Source organism: Zonotrichia albicollis, chromosome 1, assembly GCF_047830755.1.
Source record: "Zonotrichia albicollis isolate bZonAlb1 chromosome 1, bZonAlb1.hap1, whole genome shotgun sequence".
In the NCBI taxonomy this organism is placed as follows: domain Eukaryota; kingdom Metazoa; phylum Chordata; class Aves; order Passeriformes; family Passerellidae; genus Zonotrichia; species Zonotrichia albicollis.
Window position 1 is genome coordinate 147,576,291 of NC_133819.1, and position 19,030 is coordinate 147,595,320.

The 19,030-nt window shown below is 39.4% G+C and overlaps 1 protein-coding gene across 2 annotated transcripts in view; it reads right to left on the reverse strand.

The window, feature by feature from the left end:
* The window catches only part of ZFAT (zinc finger and AT-hook domain containing), an 87,616-nt gene that overhangs the window by 41,982 nt on the left and 26,604 nt on the right, over positions 1–19,030 (reverse strand). For both annotated transcript variants that reach the window (XM_074557373.1, XM_074557376.1), the window contains exons 4-6: positions 18,316–18,489; positions 2,554–2,704; positions 789–2,251 (exon numbers count right to left, since the gene is read on the reverse strand). In XM_074557373.1, the coding sequence (XP_074413474.1) occupies positions 789–2,251; positions 2,554–2,704; positions 18,316–18,489 (1,788 nt within the window). The remainder of the gene's footprint in view (positions 1–788; positions 2,252–2,553; positions 2,705–18,315; positions 18,490–19,030) is intronic.

A 19,030-nucleotide genomic window follows, 5' to 3' on the forward strand; every position in this document is an offset into this window, starting at 1 on the left:
AATGGCACCAAGAAGTTTAGAGCAATTCATCTAAAGTACAATGTTACATGATGTTTCAAAAATTTGTTTTTTCAGACTTTGGTTCCTTTGCCTTTTCAAGAATGAAAGCTACAAAATACATCCTGAATTGCTTCCTTTCCATTTATGTAAACACAAACATTTTCAGTTAGAATAAGTGGGAATGGTGTGTTATTCCCACTTCCATAAACTAAAAAACCCAAACAATTACAGTCAGGATAGTCTTGATTTGATACCATGTAATTAAAATTTTCATCTCAAAGAACCTGGTTCAAAACAAGACACAAAATTATGCCAGTGTCTATGTTTCTATTGTACAGAATGTATATTACTATACATCCTCCTACGCTATATGAAAAAAATTGGATTTTGTACTAAGCTGATAATGAAGCTCAAGCATTAAAGCATGAACTGCACTAATGATGATCACATACCTAAATCTGCTGTGCTTAGCCCCAGTGTAAATTGTGACTTGGGGAGATGCACATGGACAGAATTAATCTAATTCTATCAAATTTCACATCAACAGATAACTGAGCCTTGCTTTGCTATATTCTACTACTGAGTTTTTTTGAGGAGATTTTACTCATTTCACATTATATTTACAGCAAAACATAAATACCACTGGACCCCAGAATCCATACTGAACTACAACATTAATGCTGCTGCAAAGATATACAATTACATCACTGGAAACTGGAGGATCAGGAAAAAGCTAGCTCACTGCATAAGATTTAAAAAACCCCAAACACAATTCCACTGCTCCTTACCACAGTATTCACATTCCAAGTCTCCATAAACCTTCCTTATCCTCTCCCGCAGCTCAGTGCTCATCTGTCTCTTCTGCAAGCTGTCCAGGATCTGCATGAAGGCCACGGATCCATTCCCCGCTGTGGCTGTGTTGGAAGAGGCTGTCTGTGGGCTGGTGGCTGCCCCAGCTTCTGCTGCTGCCAAAGGGTCTGTGGGTTCTGCTGAATTTTGAATGGGTGGATTGCTTGTTTCTGATTCACCAGGAGGAACAGACTGGATTGTCTCTGCAAGAACTGCAAGGTTCTCAGTCATTGTGTTGTTCTGACTCACATCTAAACTTTTGTCTTCAGATAGTAGAAGATTAATTTCTTCACCCTGCTCGTTTACAGAACTGCATTGAGTAACTTCCTCTTCATTTGGAGGAGAATCTTTAAACTCCTCAGGGCCAGCAGTACCATTTTTCAGCAGGAAGCAATCTGATGTTACACAGGGCTGAATGTCTGGGACTGCTATGTCTGTTGTCTGACACAGTGTGTCTGCTACACTCTTCACCAGAGGATTTTCTAATTCTAAGGAAAGGACAGCATCAATTTGTACATCACCATTATGCTGACCATCATGGTTTACATCTGCAGCTGCTGATTCACCTTCAGAAGCAGATTGCTGTGGGGTGTTAACAGCATCAGTGCTTGTGACAGTTGATTCACCTGCACTTTGTGTCTGCTGTTCACCAAGGGCTTCTGCCTGGATGTCACCTCCTGGCTCAAGCAGGCAGAAGCTTTGGTTGATAGAACTATTAAAAACAAAATCCTCCTGCAGATCTGCATGCACTTCTTTGATGTGAGCTCTCAGCCTCACAGAACTGACAAACTTCTTCAGGCACACAGAACACACGTACACAAAAGGGTGCTTTCGAACATGGAGCTCAAGGGCCTGGTATTTAGTGGCTCCATGGCCACAGAGCTCACAAGCAAAGGGTCTTTCATCACCATGAACGAGCATGTGGCGGTCTCGGTCCAGCTCATTTTTGAATTTGCGCTCACAAATGTGGCAGTCATAGAGGAGCTGTCTTTTGCCCTCTCGTGTCATCAAGCGAAGCTCATCGAAAACGTCTTTCACCTTTTTGTCTTGGAGGTCATGAGTCTCCTTCATATGCTTGATCAAGTTTTTAACATCTGAGTATTTCTTTTTGCAGAAACGACAGTGCTGCTTAATCTTCTTGTGAACCCTCTCGATGTGGACTTTGAGGTGGCCTTTGCTGAGACAGGTGAAGGTGCAATAATCACAGCTGAACTTCTCCCCCGTGTGCTTCCGCAGGTGAACGTTCAGGTTGGCTTTGATGGCACTGGCATAACTGCAGTAAGAACACTTGTAAGGTTTCTCATTTGTATGGATCCTCAGATGTGCTTGGAGGGAGTGTTTAAATTTGAACACCTTGTTACAGTATTCACATGTAAAAATTTTCAGTTGAGTTGGACCCAACCTAAAAAAACCCCAAACAAGAAGTTATATTTACAGCAGTGAACCTTGGTAACATAATGTGTTGAAATTAGACATTCATAGCATAAGGTGTTTCCCTAGATATTCATAATGGACAGAAATGTTTAGTTTTTTAAAAAATGTATTCTCCAAAAACATTTTAAATTATACAGCTTATTCATAGTTAATTTTCAGCTCTTCCTTTATTTAAAGGTCTCAGAAAAATGCCCCAGTTTCATGAAGATGGATGGGGAAACACTTCACTCATATTCTGCATCAACACAAATGTAAGTACTTCAAAACTACCTGCTTGTTTTCATTGCCTGCTCATATGGGGTTTGCTGAATGGCATATTCTTGATATCCTTTTCGTTGTGATGGGTCTTGTGCTGTTGTGTCTGGAGTTTTGGGTTCATTTTCATGAGGAGAAGCCTCAAGAGGAACAATTTTTCTGGCTCCTAAAGGAAGAATGAAAAGAATGTTTATCAAAAATTTCACACTAGAAATATGTATTGTCTATAATAGAAAAGTGTAAATTAAACAATAAACTCTGTAATCATTAGTTTGACTGTTTTAGTTTGTGTTGTTAATGATGGATACACTTCCAGAATCCATCAGTACTTATACAACAGTTCTGCTTAAATAACTTGCCAGGACTGATAGCTCAGAACCTTATTTATAGTGCTTGATGCCTGCTACAAGGAGATCCTACATCCAAATATTTCCACCTTGAAAAGACTGTAAATCTTCTAAATAAAATTTGAATTTTTCTGTTTCTGCTTCATAATACAGCCTTTGAAAAATGATGCCTAGCTGTTCAATCAGTTCCACAAATAAGGCTGGGGAAAAGTTTAGTCTAAAAGACAATTTAGTCTATATTTAAAGCTATGTACAACTTTTCCTTAAACTCCTTATATTTTGGGGCATGTTGCCATCCCTCAGAATGAAAATATGTTTGGAACAGATTTCCCAGGGCAGTGGTCACAGCTCCAAGCCTGACAGAGCCCGAAAAGTGTTTGAACAATGCTCTCAGGCACATGGTGTGATTCTTGGGGCAGTCCTGTGCTGGGCCAGGAGATGGACTCAGTCTTTGTGGAGCCTTTCCAATTCAGATTATTCTGATTCTGTGTTCCACGTGCATGTCTCAATCTTCATTGGGAGCACTCAGAGCTATACTGAATGCATTTAGCCAAGATTCCTGAAGATATTATTTAAAAAATATAGGCAGTACTAATATAAAGTCTCTGAAACCACAGTGGGGGTTACCCAACAACAAGTGTGAAAGACTTAGTGAGAAATCCAGGAGGACATGGAGGAAAGAAGTGCTGTAGACAACAAGGAGAAAAACAGAGATTCTGTGGGTCCTTCAGAGTGATTTTAAGTGGGAAATTGAGATATTTTGAGAAGAGGCCATATGGGAGTACCTTAAGCTATTGAAGCTTTTCCTATGAGACTGGACATCAGGCAACTCTGTAACTAAACAGATTAACTAAACTGTAATAGCTCTGTTGCTCACTAAACTGGTTGCATATAAAACCAGGTTTTTTGGAGTACTGTTTTTTAATAATGCTTTCAGTTCTGTATTAAAGATTCTGCAGGTTCAACAGAACTGATCTTCCAAGATTTTACCCTAAATGTTACCAGAACATTACAGCTTCTATTCTTCCTGTTCCTCCCTTTCCCAGAAATATCAGGTTGTCCACAGGATTGCATCTCCCAAACTGCACTGTCCCAGTGAGATGGGACCTGGTCATTGCAGCACAGAAGCCATGGCTCAGTCTGTGGGTTCAGTACAAAGGTAACAGAATAGACATCAGAGAGCAGAAAAGTGTTCTGATATTTCAATACTTAAAATAGAAGCAAATTCTATATTTAGAGTGACTCGGTTAAAAGAAAATAGGTCTTAAACTGCTTTATATGCATGATTGCCTCTTCTAGGCCTCCCATTTCTTGACTGTGAGACAAAGATTCTCATTAAATGCTCCACACTAACTCTCCTCTGTGCCCTTCTGCATTTCAGGATGTTTGAGCATTTTCTAAAAGGACTGCCAAACTGTTTAATAGACTTTCATACTACCACTATAAAAATTTAATCACCTAAATTGGGTGAACTGAATATATACTCACTAGATAAATACTAACTCACCAGTATTTTGCATACTTCGAGTGAGCAGAATGCTCCAAGGTTATCCTCATGTTACTGCCTCTAAATTACCTATGCATTTCACAGAAAGACAAATGTCTTTAAAAACTTGAAGAGGGAGATTCAGATTTGCAGTCATGCTGATGAAGTACCTGCTCACAGAAGGCAATTATGGCCCCTAGTGGGAGGTAGCTACTTCCCACCCTTAGAAGACAGGGAACATTAATAATGATTAGATGCCTCCATCCACTTGGGATGAGGGTGCCAACAGACCAGCAGCCACAGCAATCACCACTAGATCACAAACTAATGACCACAGCACATGCCCAGCAAGTGAGAAAATTGGTTTCTAGGCTCTGCCCAGCCTAGCCACCACATATCCCAAATCCCAAAAGAATGCCCTCAGTATTCAGGTTAGGGAAATGCCTAAGAACAAGGCAAACACATGCAAGGTCTTACTTTTTATTAAAAACATCAAATGGCAATAAGGAAGATAAAGGTTTTCCTGCTTCCCTAGGCAATCATTTCAAGAAGTCAAAGTATATAAATATCAGGGTAAAAAAAAAGAAGTTTACTGTACTGATAAGTTCTTTTGCAAAAATCCTTCCCCCAGCACTATCATATCTCTATTTTAAAGGCAGAATCGACTTTAGTTTACCAGACTTTATTTATGCCTTTTGCTTTCCTCTTTTCAGTCAATATCACCTAAGTAAATCTGCCTTCAGAAGAATAAGATTTGAGTTCTTCATGTCATTCTGACAGCAGCTGCTACAGATAAGCATTACCCAGTGAGCCTCATCCCTGGCTCAAACTCAGAGATGGCCTCCAGTGTCTTACAGTCTGTCCCTTGAAAAAACAGCCTGGCCTTCACTACAGAGTTCTCCAATACTTATCAACAGTCTAAAAGGGAATGGAATTATTAGAATGGATCAGAAATAAACCAGGAAAAAACATCAACATAATTCCTGTTAATTCAACTAAATTCTGTAAATGTCCTAAAGCTTCAAGTATGGATCAAGGATAAAGAAGAACTTCAGAAAACAGAAACAAAGAAAAAATCCAAAGTATTTTGTTTGGAAAGGGGGTAGAGAATTTGGAGACCTTCAGCTTGGAAAAGAGGTAACTGAAGGTGAAATATCAGAAAAAACTTTGTATTAAGCAATACTGCAGAAAAAAAGTGTAAATAATCATTATCTTGCAACCCACAAAAAAAAAAAAGTTCAATGCAGACTTAAACTAAAGGAATATGCACTTTCACCCCACATTTAATTAAGTTATGGAACAATTACTGCATAATGTCACAGAAACTGAAAACATAAATGCATTCAAAATGGGACTTAGAAAAATTAATTGATACATATTAAATATGATAATCCAATGCAAACACTCATCAGAACTAATCTAATGCAAACAACTGTCAGAATCCATGAGACTTTAAACAATAAGTGTCCTTTTTCTTTCCTATAGAGATGCTGCATCCTGCCTTCAGACCAAATTTTTGATTTAAAAAAGAACTTTAGCTGAAGTTAAAGTATAAAAAAAATCTTCATAATGTAGGTATACATAATAGATTTCAACTGTACAGACCATAACTCTGGTCTGTACAGTTAAAATAATGAATAATGAATAATAAAATAAAATAAGCTATGGCTATGAAGTGAATATTTGTTTCTTTCAATCTCTTTCTGAAGGAATGTGTTTTTCCAGCTTCCACAGTATCTTGTGAAATGTGCTTCAAATGTGTGTGATCCATAGGAATACAGTTCTCAAAGTTATCAGACACCAACCCTACCCATAATGCCAAGGTTCTCCATACAAAGCTATCTCTAACCCTCAAAATAAAGCTAAAAAAAAGGCAAAAGGACCATTTAATATTAAGTCACTCTGAAAATGAACCCATTTAAACTTGGACAAAAATAGAAATGCAGACCCATGTGTGGGAGGATGAAGATTCCTCCTTTCACCAGAGCTGGACATTAGATTGGCTGAGCTAAATCCATCCGCAAACCCACAGCGACAGGAACACCTGCTCACATTCAGAGGGGAGAGGTCTCATTTTCCTAACCTTGCCTAATTCAACATTTGCTTTAAGTCAGCATAAGGATAGCATCTTTCCTCTTGTTATAGGTAAAAGTTAAGTTAAAATAGGATATAATTCAATTATATTGTATTAATTATGTTATATTATTTGTGTTATGTTAAAGGGCGGAGGGCTTATTAGAATGTGCTAAAGGGCCCAGGGTTTGGTGAAGCAGGGGTCTGATGGGGCAAGGCAAGGTTGAAGAGAGATTGGATGAAACACCTGACCAATCATTCAAAGCCCTGCAGAAATGATTGGTCCAGAATGAACGGCGGTAAAGACCAATGAGAAGCCTGGAAATGGACCAATCATCATGAGGATGCAAAATGCACCAATCCTGGACTCGAAGGGGACTATAAATGTGGGGAGTTTGTTTGGGTCAGGGTTCTTCTTCTTTTGGGATATTTGTTGTTTGGGAGAACCCAGTACACTTGGGGTCAGCGCACTGTTTTCGTTTTTGGCTCGCTGTGTGGGCGTCTGGGCTTATCCTGGGCACTCCGTTCCTTGCAGCTATTTTAATAAACGAGAACCTCTTTCTGTGGAGAAAGTTTGGCCTCGTTCGTATCCATAACATCTCTTTTTTGGGGACTCGTCCGGGATAGGCCACGCCCTGAAACAGTCCGGGGTAGCCCAGGACCCGAGAGACGCATCCAGCCACCTTTCTGGCTGCCAGAGATTGGACTGTTGGACTGCAGAAGGGTTTGCGCCTATACCCGAGGCTGCAAGGAACACAGCAACCCAAAAGGTGAGAGCCCTCCGAGAGGGAGCGGGGCTCACGTTGCCTCAGAGCAACGTGAGTGGGGTTGAAGGCAATAGGGGGTGCGAAGTGCATGTGAGTGAATGAGACGGGGGCTGTAAGTACAGACCCCCGAAGCGAGTGCTGTTGAGGAGTGCGTGGGCCCCTATGGACCCCCAGGAGTAGGGGAGACGGGGAGCACCCACCTAAAGCCGCCCTTACCCACTCAGGCTTCCGTTCCTCCAGTGATTGGAGGCTCCTAGGGGTGGTTTGAGCCATTGGCCCGAGTTGTGCCCCTCGAACTAGGATCCCATTGGGGGGGTCATAGAGGGGGACACACTCGGTACCCTGAACTAGGATCCCATTGGGGGGTCATAGGGGTACCCAAGGGGGGTTAGTGGGGCGGACTTGCCCAGTGAGGGGTAGAGCTCTGACCACTAGCTCAAACCACCTGGAGGGCTGTTCCTCAGGGATAGACTGGGGGAGTCTACTCTCTGAGGAACTAGGACCTTGGGGGTGGGAGGAAATACTCCTATACGGAGACCACTGAATAAAGTGGCCACCGTTGTAGGGGAGTGCCCCCTTTCTGAGGCCGGGGAAGGGGAGGGTGCCCAACCCAAGGGGAGTAGGGTCCCCTCGAGCTAGGACCCCAGTGCAAAGGGGGTCATAGAGGGGAAGTAGGCTCACCCTGAGCTAGGATCCCAGCTGAAGGGGGTCATAGGGGTGGCTGAAAATTTACTTCACAGGGACAGTGACCCACAGGGGGGAGGTGGGCCACCAGCTGTGGAAGGGCCCTTTCAGTCACTAGGGCTGAGGGGGAGGTTAGAACCAGCTCACGTTAGGGAGAATTTTTTTTTCTTTTTTTTGTTTCTATGTTAAGAGTCGGGGCCCCTAAGGAATGAGGTTCGGAGGTGAGGGCAGGCCAAAAGTCCTTCGACCATTCCTTAGGAATTTTTGAGTTTTCTGTGTGGTGGGCCAAGAAGCGGCCATTTTGCGTTTGCTGTGAGGCAGGCCGAGAAGCGGCCATTTTGAGTTTTCTATATGGTGGGCCGAGAAGTGGCCATTTTGATTTTTGAGTGTGGTGTGAAGTGGCCATTTTGAGTAAGCGGCTCATTGAAGCCAATTTGTATGTGGTTGAGTGTGGTGTGCAGAGTAAGTGGCTTACTGCATCTATTTTGTATTTAGTTGAGCAGGTGGTTGTAAGTTGTTTAATTTCTTGAAATAGCCATCACTATTGTTTAGCTTTCCCACTAAAACGATAGATATTATATTTCTTCTTAGGTTATAAGTGTTCATTTGAATTAACATTATTATTCTAAAATACTTGCTAAACCACCATATTTGTTTCCCACACAAAATATTTCTTTGGGCCACCTTTTTGTTTTGTTTTGTTTCCCACCAAAGCCACCATATTTATTTCATCTCCCACATCAAACATTTCTTTAAAGAGTCTTGTCTATTATGATAGGAACTTTTTAAAAGTAACCATTATTATTACATTTTCCACAATAATTAATATTTATTTTCTCTTCCTCATTTATAACTAATACATATCCCTTATTGGGAAAAAAAATAAAATATTGTATTTGGATACCAAGTGCCAGTTAAAGATGGGACAGTGTGCTGGGAAAAGTGCCAGCAGGAAGAGAAAAGGGAAGGATGTTTTTAAGAAAATACCTCCTAGTAGTCCTTTAGGTGAACTTTTAATAAATTGGGATACTAATGAGGGAATGAAGGATCTAGATAAGAGAAAAATTATAAGATACTGTACAGAAATATGGCCTAAAGAGAGTATTGCTGAAAGACCTATTTATTGGCCCTGGTACGGGACAAAAGAAAGACGGCTATGTATAGCATTAATTAGATATGTCAATACCAGAATAGAACCTTGTGACGAAGAGATTAGATATGCTAAATGTTGGTTAGAAAGGGACAAACAGGAAGAGGAAATAAAATTATATAAAGTATCCAGAGAAAAAGAAAAAGAAGAAACTAAGCTACCAGAATGGAGGTGGGATCCTTTAGACTATCTTCCTCCACCTCCCCCTCCTGATCCCTTAGATGACCTCCCGTTACCTCCTCAACCAACTCCCCCTATAGACCACCTTCCTCCTCCCCCTCCAACCTTGTACCCCTCAGTACCATCTCACGGGTGGATGCAATTTCAGTATCTACCTCCACAGACATTTTAAAATCACCTCAACCTTCTAATTCAAGTTGTCCTGCTCCCAGCATCCCCTCTTCTGTATCATCTCCTTTCCCAAATATACCAGAACCTGCCCATTCTAGTACTCCTTCAGTTTTGCAGAGTCCCTCCAGTTCCTCAAGTACCCAGACACTGGTCTCTAGTACCACTCATAGTGTCCATACCCCAATCTTGGCTCCCAAAACTTTCCAAAATACTCCTTTTTATTTTTCCCCCATATTTCAGCCCATAACCCAAAGTACCTCTTCCCCTATTCTTATTCCTGGAACATCACAAAACATTCCTTTTTATTTATCCCCTGTACTCCAACATACTGAGAGTCACAAGCAGGAGGAAAGTTTGCAAACAAAAGGTCAGGGAGTGAAAAAGGCCTGTTGTTGTAAAGATATAGAGGAAAAGAAATTAATTGAACCAGATGAGCTTGTAGCAAGCCATCAATATAATACAAGATTCCAAGCAAAGAAAATTGAAGGTGAATGTGGGAGAACTGAAAAGTTGTTTCCTCTGAGAGAAGTGCCTATGGGGGGCAGGGGCAGAGGTGGTATTGCTTTTGTGAATGCCCCATTAACCGCCTCTGAAGTTAGAAATTTTAAGAAAGAAATTAAGACTTTATTAGAAGACCCAATAGGCATCTCCCAACAATTAGACCAATTCTTAGGGCCTAACATCTTTACGTGGGAGGAATTAAATTCTCTCCTAGAAATACTGTTCTCTTCCGAAGAAATACAAATGATTCGTACTGCGGGTACGAGGATTTGGGAAAGAGAAAATAGAGGAGGTCCTAGAGGACAAGATAAAATGCCTGTTAACCCACCTAACTGGGATCCAAACCAGGAAGAGGGAAGAGTGAGCATGAGGCAATATAGGACACTAATTGTAAGAGGGATAAGAGAGGCAGTCCCAAGAACAAATAATGCAAGATTGGCATTTGATAGTCACCAGGAGCGAGATGAATCACCAGGCGCCTGGTTAGAAAGATTAAAACAAAACTTTCAGTTGTACTCAAGTGTGGATCCAGATAGTCCAGAAGGACAAGCTTTAGTTAAAATTCAATTTGTAACTAAGGCCTGGGTGGATATATGAAGGAAATTGGACAAGTTAGATGACTGGCATGAAAGAGGAATGAACGAGTTATTAAGAGAGGTGCAAAAAGTGTATCTAAGGAGGGATGAGAAGAACAAGACAAAAGCAAAAATTATGGTAGCAGTGGCTAGAGAGAGTGCTAGATTTGGGAATAGTGAGTCACCAGATGATGGAAAAAGCAAGTACACAGGTCCAAGAATAAGTGGATTTAAAGATTAGCCAAGTAGATGGCATGAGCCAGACAGAGATAATAAGTCCCCTTGGCCCGAAAGAAGACCACCTTGGGCAGAAGTCATGTGCTTTTATTGTGGTAAGAAAGGACACACCAGAAATTTCTGTAGAAAAAGAAAGATGGATGAGGCTATTGCTCAGGAACAAGACACCTTAGGGAGAAGGCTGGAAGGAGAGGACTGGGGGTGTCAGGGGCTCTACGCTCAGAGGGATGATATTGGACATCAAAAGGAGCCCCTAGAAATTGGCCCTCAGAGCGAGAAAATTGAATTTTTAGTGGATACTGGAGCTGATCATTCAAGTATTTCAAAAATTCCCAAGGGATGCAAATTAAGTAACCAAACCTGTAAAATTAAAGGTGCTGAGAATAACCCTTTTGAAGTACCTATTATTGAAGAAGTACCTATAAAAGGAAGTTTCAGAGAAGGCTGTGCTGACCTGCTGTATATGCCTGAATTAGACTCCAACCTCTTAGGCCGGGATTTACAAGTGTAGTTAAGAATAGGGGTAGTCCCTGAAGGAAAACGTATGGTAGTGAAAATGATGGTTTTAAAAGAAGAAGATGAGAGAGAGATAGATTTGAGAGTGTGGGCAGAAGGAGGGGGTCATGGACTGTTGGAAATTCCACCCATAGAAATCAAAATGAAACCTGACATTCCCCCAATAAGAGTTAAACAATATCCAATTTCCGTAGAACGGAAACAGGGATTAACACCTTAATTAAAGACTTAATTAAAGAAGGAATTTTAGAACCATGCATGTCTCCACATAACACCCCAATATTACCCATAAAGAAATGCGATGGCACATACCGATTAGTCCAATATTTACGAGAAGTAAATAAGCAAACTGTTACTCGATATCCAGTAGTAGCCAACCCCTATAATTTATCGAGCAAAGTACCATCGAGACTTGCATGGTTTAGTGTTATAGATTTAAAAGATGCTTTTTGGTCCTGTCCGCTTGAGAAAGAAAGTAGAAAATGGTTTGCGTTTGAATGGGAAGATGAGGAAACCGGGAGAAAACAACAATTACAATGGACACGGTTGCCTCAGGGATTCACGGAGTCACCAAACCTATTCGGCCAAACTCTAGAAGAACTAATGAAACAGTTTATACCTGAAGAAGGATCTCAAATCCTACAGTATGTAGATGATCTATTAATTTCTGGGGAACAGAAAGAAGAGGTACAAACAACAACTGCTAATTTACTGAACTTCCTAGGGGAAAAGGGGTTAAAAGTATCGAAGAGAAAGTTACAATTTGTGGAACCAGAAGTAAAGTATCTAGGCCATATAAGTGGGAAAGGATATAAGAGATTAGATGCTGACCAAATTCAGGGAATACTATCATTGCCAGCATCAAAAACAAAAACAGATGTGAGAAAATTACTAGGATTAATTGGGTATTGTAAATTATGGATAGATGGACACACAAAATCAGTTAAGTTTCTATATGATAAATTAGTTGAAAATGAGCCCATAAATTAGGATGAAAATGATGAGAAAAAGTTAGAAGACTTAAAGAAAAGTTGGCAAATGCTCCAGTACTAAGTTTGCAGACTTAAATAGACTGTTTGAACTATTTGTCAATGTAGAAGAAGGAATAGCTTATGGAGTTATTGTACAAGAATGGTGTGGGGTGCGAAAACCCATTGCTTATCTCTCCAAGTTGCTGGATCCCGTAGTTAGAGGCTGGCCCACTTGTCTCCAGGCAGTGGCTGGAACTGTAACTCTTGTGGAGGAAGGTTACAAGTTAACACTAGGAAACAAGATTAAGGTGTATACTCCCCATGATATAAATAGTATACTAAGTAAGAAAGCCTGCCAATGGATTTCAGATAGCAGACTTTTAAAATATGAATTGATATTAAACAAAAGTGAAAATATAGAATTGACAACAACAAGGATCCAAAATCCTGCACAATTTTTATATTGAGAACCAAAAGAAGAATTGGAACATCACTGCCTTGAAACCATAGATTTGCAGCTAAAAGTTAGAGAAGATTTATTAGAACTACCTTTGCCTGAAGGAGATATACTGTTTATAGATGGTTCATCCCGGGTAGTAGATGGTAAGCGAGTATCAGGGTATGCTATTGTAAATGGCATCTACAGTCATAGAAAAAGGAAAGCTTCCCAATAGTTGGTCTGCACAATGCTGTGGACTATATGCATTATTAAAAGGGCTAAAATGGCTTGATCAAAGAGGTAGTACCATATTCACTGACTCTAAATATGCCTATGGGGTAGTACATACTTTTGGGAAGATCTGGGCAGAGAGAGGATTTGTCAACTCAAAGGGAAAAACCCTAATTCATGAAGGCCTCATAAAGGCAGTGTAAGAAGCCTTGAAAAGACCAAAAGAAATTGCAGTGGCACATATAAAGGGACATCAAAAAAGCGATACTAGAGAAATAAAAGGGAACAACTTGGCAGACGTAACTGCAAAAAGGGCAGCTCTAGAAGATTCTGAAAAGATCTTCAGGTTAAATGAAGTAAGAGATGGGAATGAGAAAGATCAAGAAAAGGAGGAGATCCCTATTACTGATCCTGTGATCTGAGAAGCAATAGAGCATTCTCCCACGCACCTAGTAATCTGGCTCTAAAAGAAAGAACAGGTTGATACAAAAGGGGAAGTAGACTCCTGCAACAGTAACTGGTAAGAACAGCATTAGTAAGGAAAGAGAAGAGAAGGGAGGGCAAGACCGGATCAGGATATACTCTTACCAACAAGAGTCGCTGATCCTCTGCGGAGAGGAGGCATGAATGGGAGAGTAGCCTGTACTGGACCCCCAGTTCTATTGATCCTCCTACTTATCAGCATGAATAAGGGGAGATACAACTGTGTGAAAAGTGCTATCATCCTCTGTATGCAGGAGAGTCTCGGACAGCCGTCCTCAGAACACACTCGAATCCGAGCCCCAATTGTATCAACTTTTTATCATTAACCACCTGTATAGAGAACAGCAGAGTGTATTGGCAATTCGAAAACATAAGGAATTTTTAAACAGAAATTGTTGGGGGAATGCCCTATGAAAGAAAAATGGATCAGAAAGGAAATCAATTAAAGGAGAAGTAAGTCATGTGGCTTATGAAACAGATTTACCAGACATTGAGACAACTATACATGACTGAAGAGGAAACATGTTAACAAACTGATTAAGACTGGTCAAGAGAGTAATTGAATAACTGTCAAGAGGTTGATGCGGGCTAAAGCCCAATCAAAGTTTTAGAGGGGGGAGTTGTTATAGGTAAAAGTTAAGTTAAAATAGGATATAGTTCAATTATATTGTATTAATTATGTTATATTATTTGTATTATGTTAAAGGAGGGAGGGCTTATTAGAATGTGCTAGAAGGGCCCAGGGTTTGGTGAAGCAGGGGTCTGATGGGGCAAGGCAAGGTTGAAGAGAGATTGGATGAAACACCTGACCAATCATTCAAAGCCCTGCAGAAACGATTGGTCCAGAATGAACAGCAGTAAAGACCAATGAGAAGCCTGGAAATGGACCAATCATCATGAGGATCCAAAATGCACCAATCCTGGACTCGAGGGGGACTATAAATGTGGGGAGTTTGTTTGGGTCAGGGTTCTTCTTTTGGGATATTTGTTGTTTGGGAGAACCCGGTGCACTTGGGGTGAGCGCACTGTTTTCGTTTTTGGCTCGCTGTGTGGGCGCCTGGGCTTATCCTGGGCACTCCGTTCCTTGTAGCTATTTTAATAAATGAAAAACTCTTTCTCTGGAGAAAGTTTGGCCTCGTTCGTATCCATAACACTCTGGCCCTCCATTCAACTACATGTTGGTGATGCCTGAAAAGTACCAGCACAGGAGTTCATTAATAGGGTTAGAGAGGGGATCTGCCTAAAATCTCTCCTTCTGCAAATACATTATTAATTTTCTAGTGTGATTCACTACAGAAGTGCATCAACAGGCACAATGATTCAAAGGACAAAAAGCTGGAGCTGGAGAACAGCACTTGCTTGTGACAGCAGTCTGTATTTACTGACCAAAATACTTTGAAAAGGGGCAGTCCCAGTCCTTTTTCTTTCCCCAGGAGGATCATTTTGTCTGAAGTTAAATCCATTCAGATGTGTCATAAACCCACAACCATCATTCCATGAGCTATAGAACAGAAATTATCTTAAACAAAAAACACTGCTATCAGTTAAAAAGACTTCCATCAGTTAAACTAAATCAGTCCCAAAACAGTAAGCAAAATGATATTCTTCCACTTCTTCCCCACTGCCCAAAAATTTCAATGGAAGAAGGAATTAAGTGTTCATAGATTACAGATAGAATCCTTTCACACAGTGGCATGAGAACTCAGGTGGACTTTTATGGACAGTGGAAATCAGAGAGAGAAAAGCCTTCTCAGTGTTGTATTAAGAATTTGTAGTTGAAAAAAAATCCAATTCCTTTAGAAAACAAAAAATAATTATTCTCAAGAAACTGAATACTTCATGCTGTTTTTGTATTTCTTGAAAAGCAATAAACAAAACAATAATCTACCATTTACCATTTTCAAAGGAACTTAAAACTAATCTCCAAGTAACAAGCTGAGTCTTTAAAATATTACAGAATTTACATAAAACAGTAATTTAAATGTTCACATCTCTCCTGAATCAAACTAACTGAGCATGAATGATAAATTGGTTTTTGACACCTTGGTAATTTATGGAATTTAAACATGGGAAACAAAAGACATTAAAAACCAAGAAGATGGAATATTTGGACAAATTTATTCTCTTGTTCTTAAAAACCCACTTCAAAAAAAGTGTCTGTCATTCAAAACAATTTTCAGAAGTGTATATAATTGTACTTATTCCCTCTCTTAGTTGTGATGCTTACAAAAAATTGTCCTGTGTTTGATCTGATGCCTTGGTGTGCTCAGGAACTCAGCACTCCTTCTCTTGAAGGTCTCCACATCCCTCCAGTTATAAAACCATGGAGAGGTTTGGGTAGGAAGGGACCTCAAAGGTCACCAAATTCCAACCTGCCTGCTGTGAGTGGAGCCACCTTCCACTACACCAGACTGCTCACAGCCCCATCCAAGTTGGCCTTGAACACTTCCAGGGATGGGGCATCCACAAATTCTCTGAGCAAACTTTTCCAGGCCTCATCACCCTCACAGTGAAGAAATTCTTCCTACAACCTAATCTAAAACTGCCCTTTTTCAGTTTGAAGCTGTTTCCCCTTATCCTATCCCTCCACATCCAGGGGCAGGACCCTGTGCTTGGCGTTGCCCTGCAGGAGCTTTGCCCATTCTCAGCTTTCGAGCCTATCAAGGAACTTCAAGGCCTACACTAAAAAAAGAAACTACAACTTTTATTCAAATTGTATTTACTCTGTGAGTTAATGCCAGCTCTCAGATTTCTACAGCTCTAAATCTATTACCTTTCATATGCCTCCCAAGAAAACATTGCAGAAGAGGAGCACCAGGGAAAATCAAAGTTGCCCAAATGTCCTCTCTGGGAAGTTAAAAACTGACTGATCCTCTTTGTTCAAAGGGATTTTGAAAACATCCATTTAGTCATAATCTGAATGATACAAAGCATTGTCCCAAACCTCATTAGTGCTTAGCAAAGTTACAGCAAAGTGTCAATGTAATAGTTCTAAAAGAATCATTTATTTAAGAGGAGAAAAATACAGTCTAAGCAGTTCCTTAGTACTGGGAATAAAATACAGCTAATTCTTAAAGCCTTCTCTATTTTTCTAATTGTCATCTGAAATTTTCCAACAGAATTTTACTGTAGTGGACACAAAAAGGGATATTTCCATGCACCCTCAAAACTAGGTAACAGGTGGGTACAGATTGTTAATGCTTGCAGAGAAGGGATTAAGTTTAGATAGTGTTTAAGGAACTTTAAACTTTATTTTCAACTTAACTTTACAGATGGTCTAGTACAAAGAAAGCAGAAGAGATGGGAGAACTGTTTTAACTATTTATATTCTTTAACAGCAGTCTACAGCAGTAACTTATCTCTTCAGCACAAGATAAATCTCCAGAAAAATTGCTATGAAAAAGAATGTGAAAGACCTTTATTAAAATCTCCAGACATTTAAGTATTAGTGAGCAAGGGGAACTGTCTAAGAATTGCTGGTGACATTAAGATATAGTTAGATTGTGGAAATTAATGGGGAAAAAATAGAAGGAAAATCAATGAAAAATAAATTATATGATAATTGCATTAAATATTTTTCTATTGAATCTTTAATCACTTATACAGTTTCTTCTAGAATTTCCAAATTCTGAAAAGTTGGGTGGCAATTTATAACTTTTTGAAGAGTACTGACTTTTTTACTACACATAATTTAGCTGGGAACTTGAATGTAACAAGATTATTAATTGTCAGTCAAAGAGATGAGAGGATCTTAAAAAACTGCTGCAGCTTCATACTTGACCCTAAATCCCTTTGGTTCATTAAAGCCTTCTGAATGTTTGATGTACTATGCCCAAGTTCCTCCAAAGTTTAAGTTGTTTTACTAGTTTGAGTATCTCAAAAAGCATATGTGCAAGAAAGCCCAAAATTTTGGTTTTACAAAGAAAAATTTTACTAGGTAGTAATTAAGGCAACAACATCCACTAGATTTACATTCTTCTCCTGCATCACATGCTTCATACATTTGTTTCATTATCTATATTTACTATTATTTCATTTGCCTTTTTAGAGCAGTTTTGTGAGGAAATGGGTCTTTGATTGCATTATCCACCATGTCTTTCCTTGCCCTCTTGGAAATTCTTGTAGTCCTTGCCAGAAATGTAAAGGTCTAAGATAAAAATTCTTACAAAGTGCATAAAATTTAGCACCAGGAGAGGGGAATCTCCAATTATGGCTCTTTCCAAAAGCCCTGAGGAAGGGAGGTTTGTCTATATCCATAAATTAACACCTGAAGGTGTTAATTTACTTACACCTCCATGAGTCCCTGAATCAGCATATCACAGATCTCAATATCAAAAGATATTAAAAACACAGAGAATCCTGCTAGCTTCCAACCCACAACAACAAAATGAAGACCTTAAAGTTCTTCTGACAGTTATATGCAAAACAAATGCTCAGAAATATTAGAAACAAGGAAAAGGAGAAAATAAAACTACAAAGCTGAAAATAATGCACAAAACTACAAAAAAGGGATTCTAACAGTCAGTCAGAATGGTTAATGGCTTATAACCAGGTAATAGTTTATATAAACAGTCAAATGCAAATCTAGGTTCAACTAAATTGTTTGAATCCTCTAATCATTATGCAGAACTTGATTTTCAAACATATATGCACTTTTCTGTTCTCTGGTCAGTGTTTTAGCATTTTCTTCTTTAAAACTATTCACAGACTAAACATAACTGATGTCAATGCAGTAACTGAGGTTAACTACAGCCAGGTCCAGCATTTCTTGTACCTATGCAGAAATGTGACTGAAGTTCTCCAATTATGTAGCTGCCAGATGTGGACACTCTATCAAGATAATCAAACAATGCAAAATATTTTTCATACACTAAATATTCTAAGCAATTTTGTCTTAGACCAGTGAATGCTTTATACAGTGTCAGCATAATTTAAAAAAAATTATATAATTGGTGATTTTGATTACCTGGAATAGTTTCATGGGCTGTCAAAACCACACTTATAATAGGATTTTTAGCTCCTGTAACCTGCTCAGTCTCCTTAGTTGAAGCTGTTTTCTCTGTTTTCTGAGCTCTGGGCCTCTTGGGAGTTTTTTCTCGCTCATCTTCCTTCCTGTGAAGGTCAACGTCAGAATCATTACCTAAAGAGCAAACACCAAAAAGAAGGTAACTATGTACAAAAGCAATGCAGGTAACAGTTCTTAACACTGAAAGAACAAATGGGGAGAAAATTCATGCTACAGTAGAAAGAAAGATGTTATCAAAACAAGATGTGCTGCACGATCTCTAAAGGGGAACTTTTTCCCCTCTATTTAATAAAACTAGTATGAGACTTATACAAACAAAGAAAATAAAAGAGAAAAAAAATCAAAATTTAAAAAATGAACTCTCAGAAACATGTGTGTCTAAATTCATTCACATTATTGTGGATTTCTGTGAAAATGCTACAAACTTTGTCGAAGGTCTCATGATTTTGCAATTAATGAACAATTTATTTTTCCCTTTTCCATATTTAATTGTTCTGACAATTTTAGCATTAGTTTTTCCAGTACAGGCTTCATTATCCATCTTATTTAAGGGTAAGTCTTTTGACAATCTCATTGGATTAGAGATTTGACAATCTCTTCTTCCACTTCTGGTATTGTAAGTCAACAGCCAGAAACATAATTTTCTTTTTTAGTG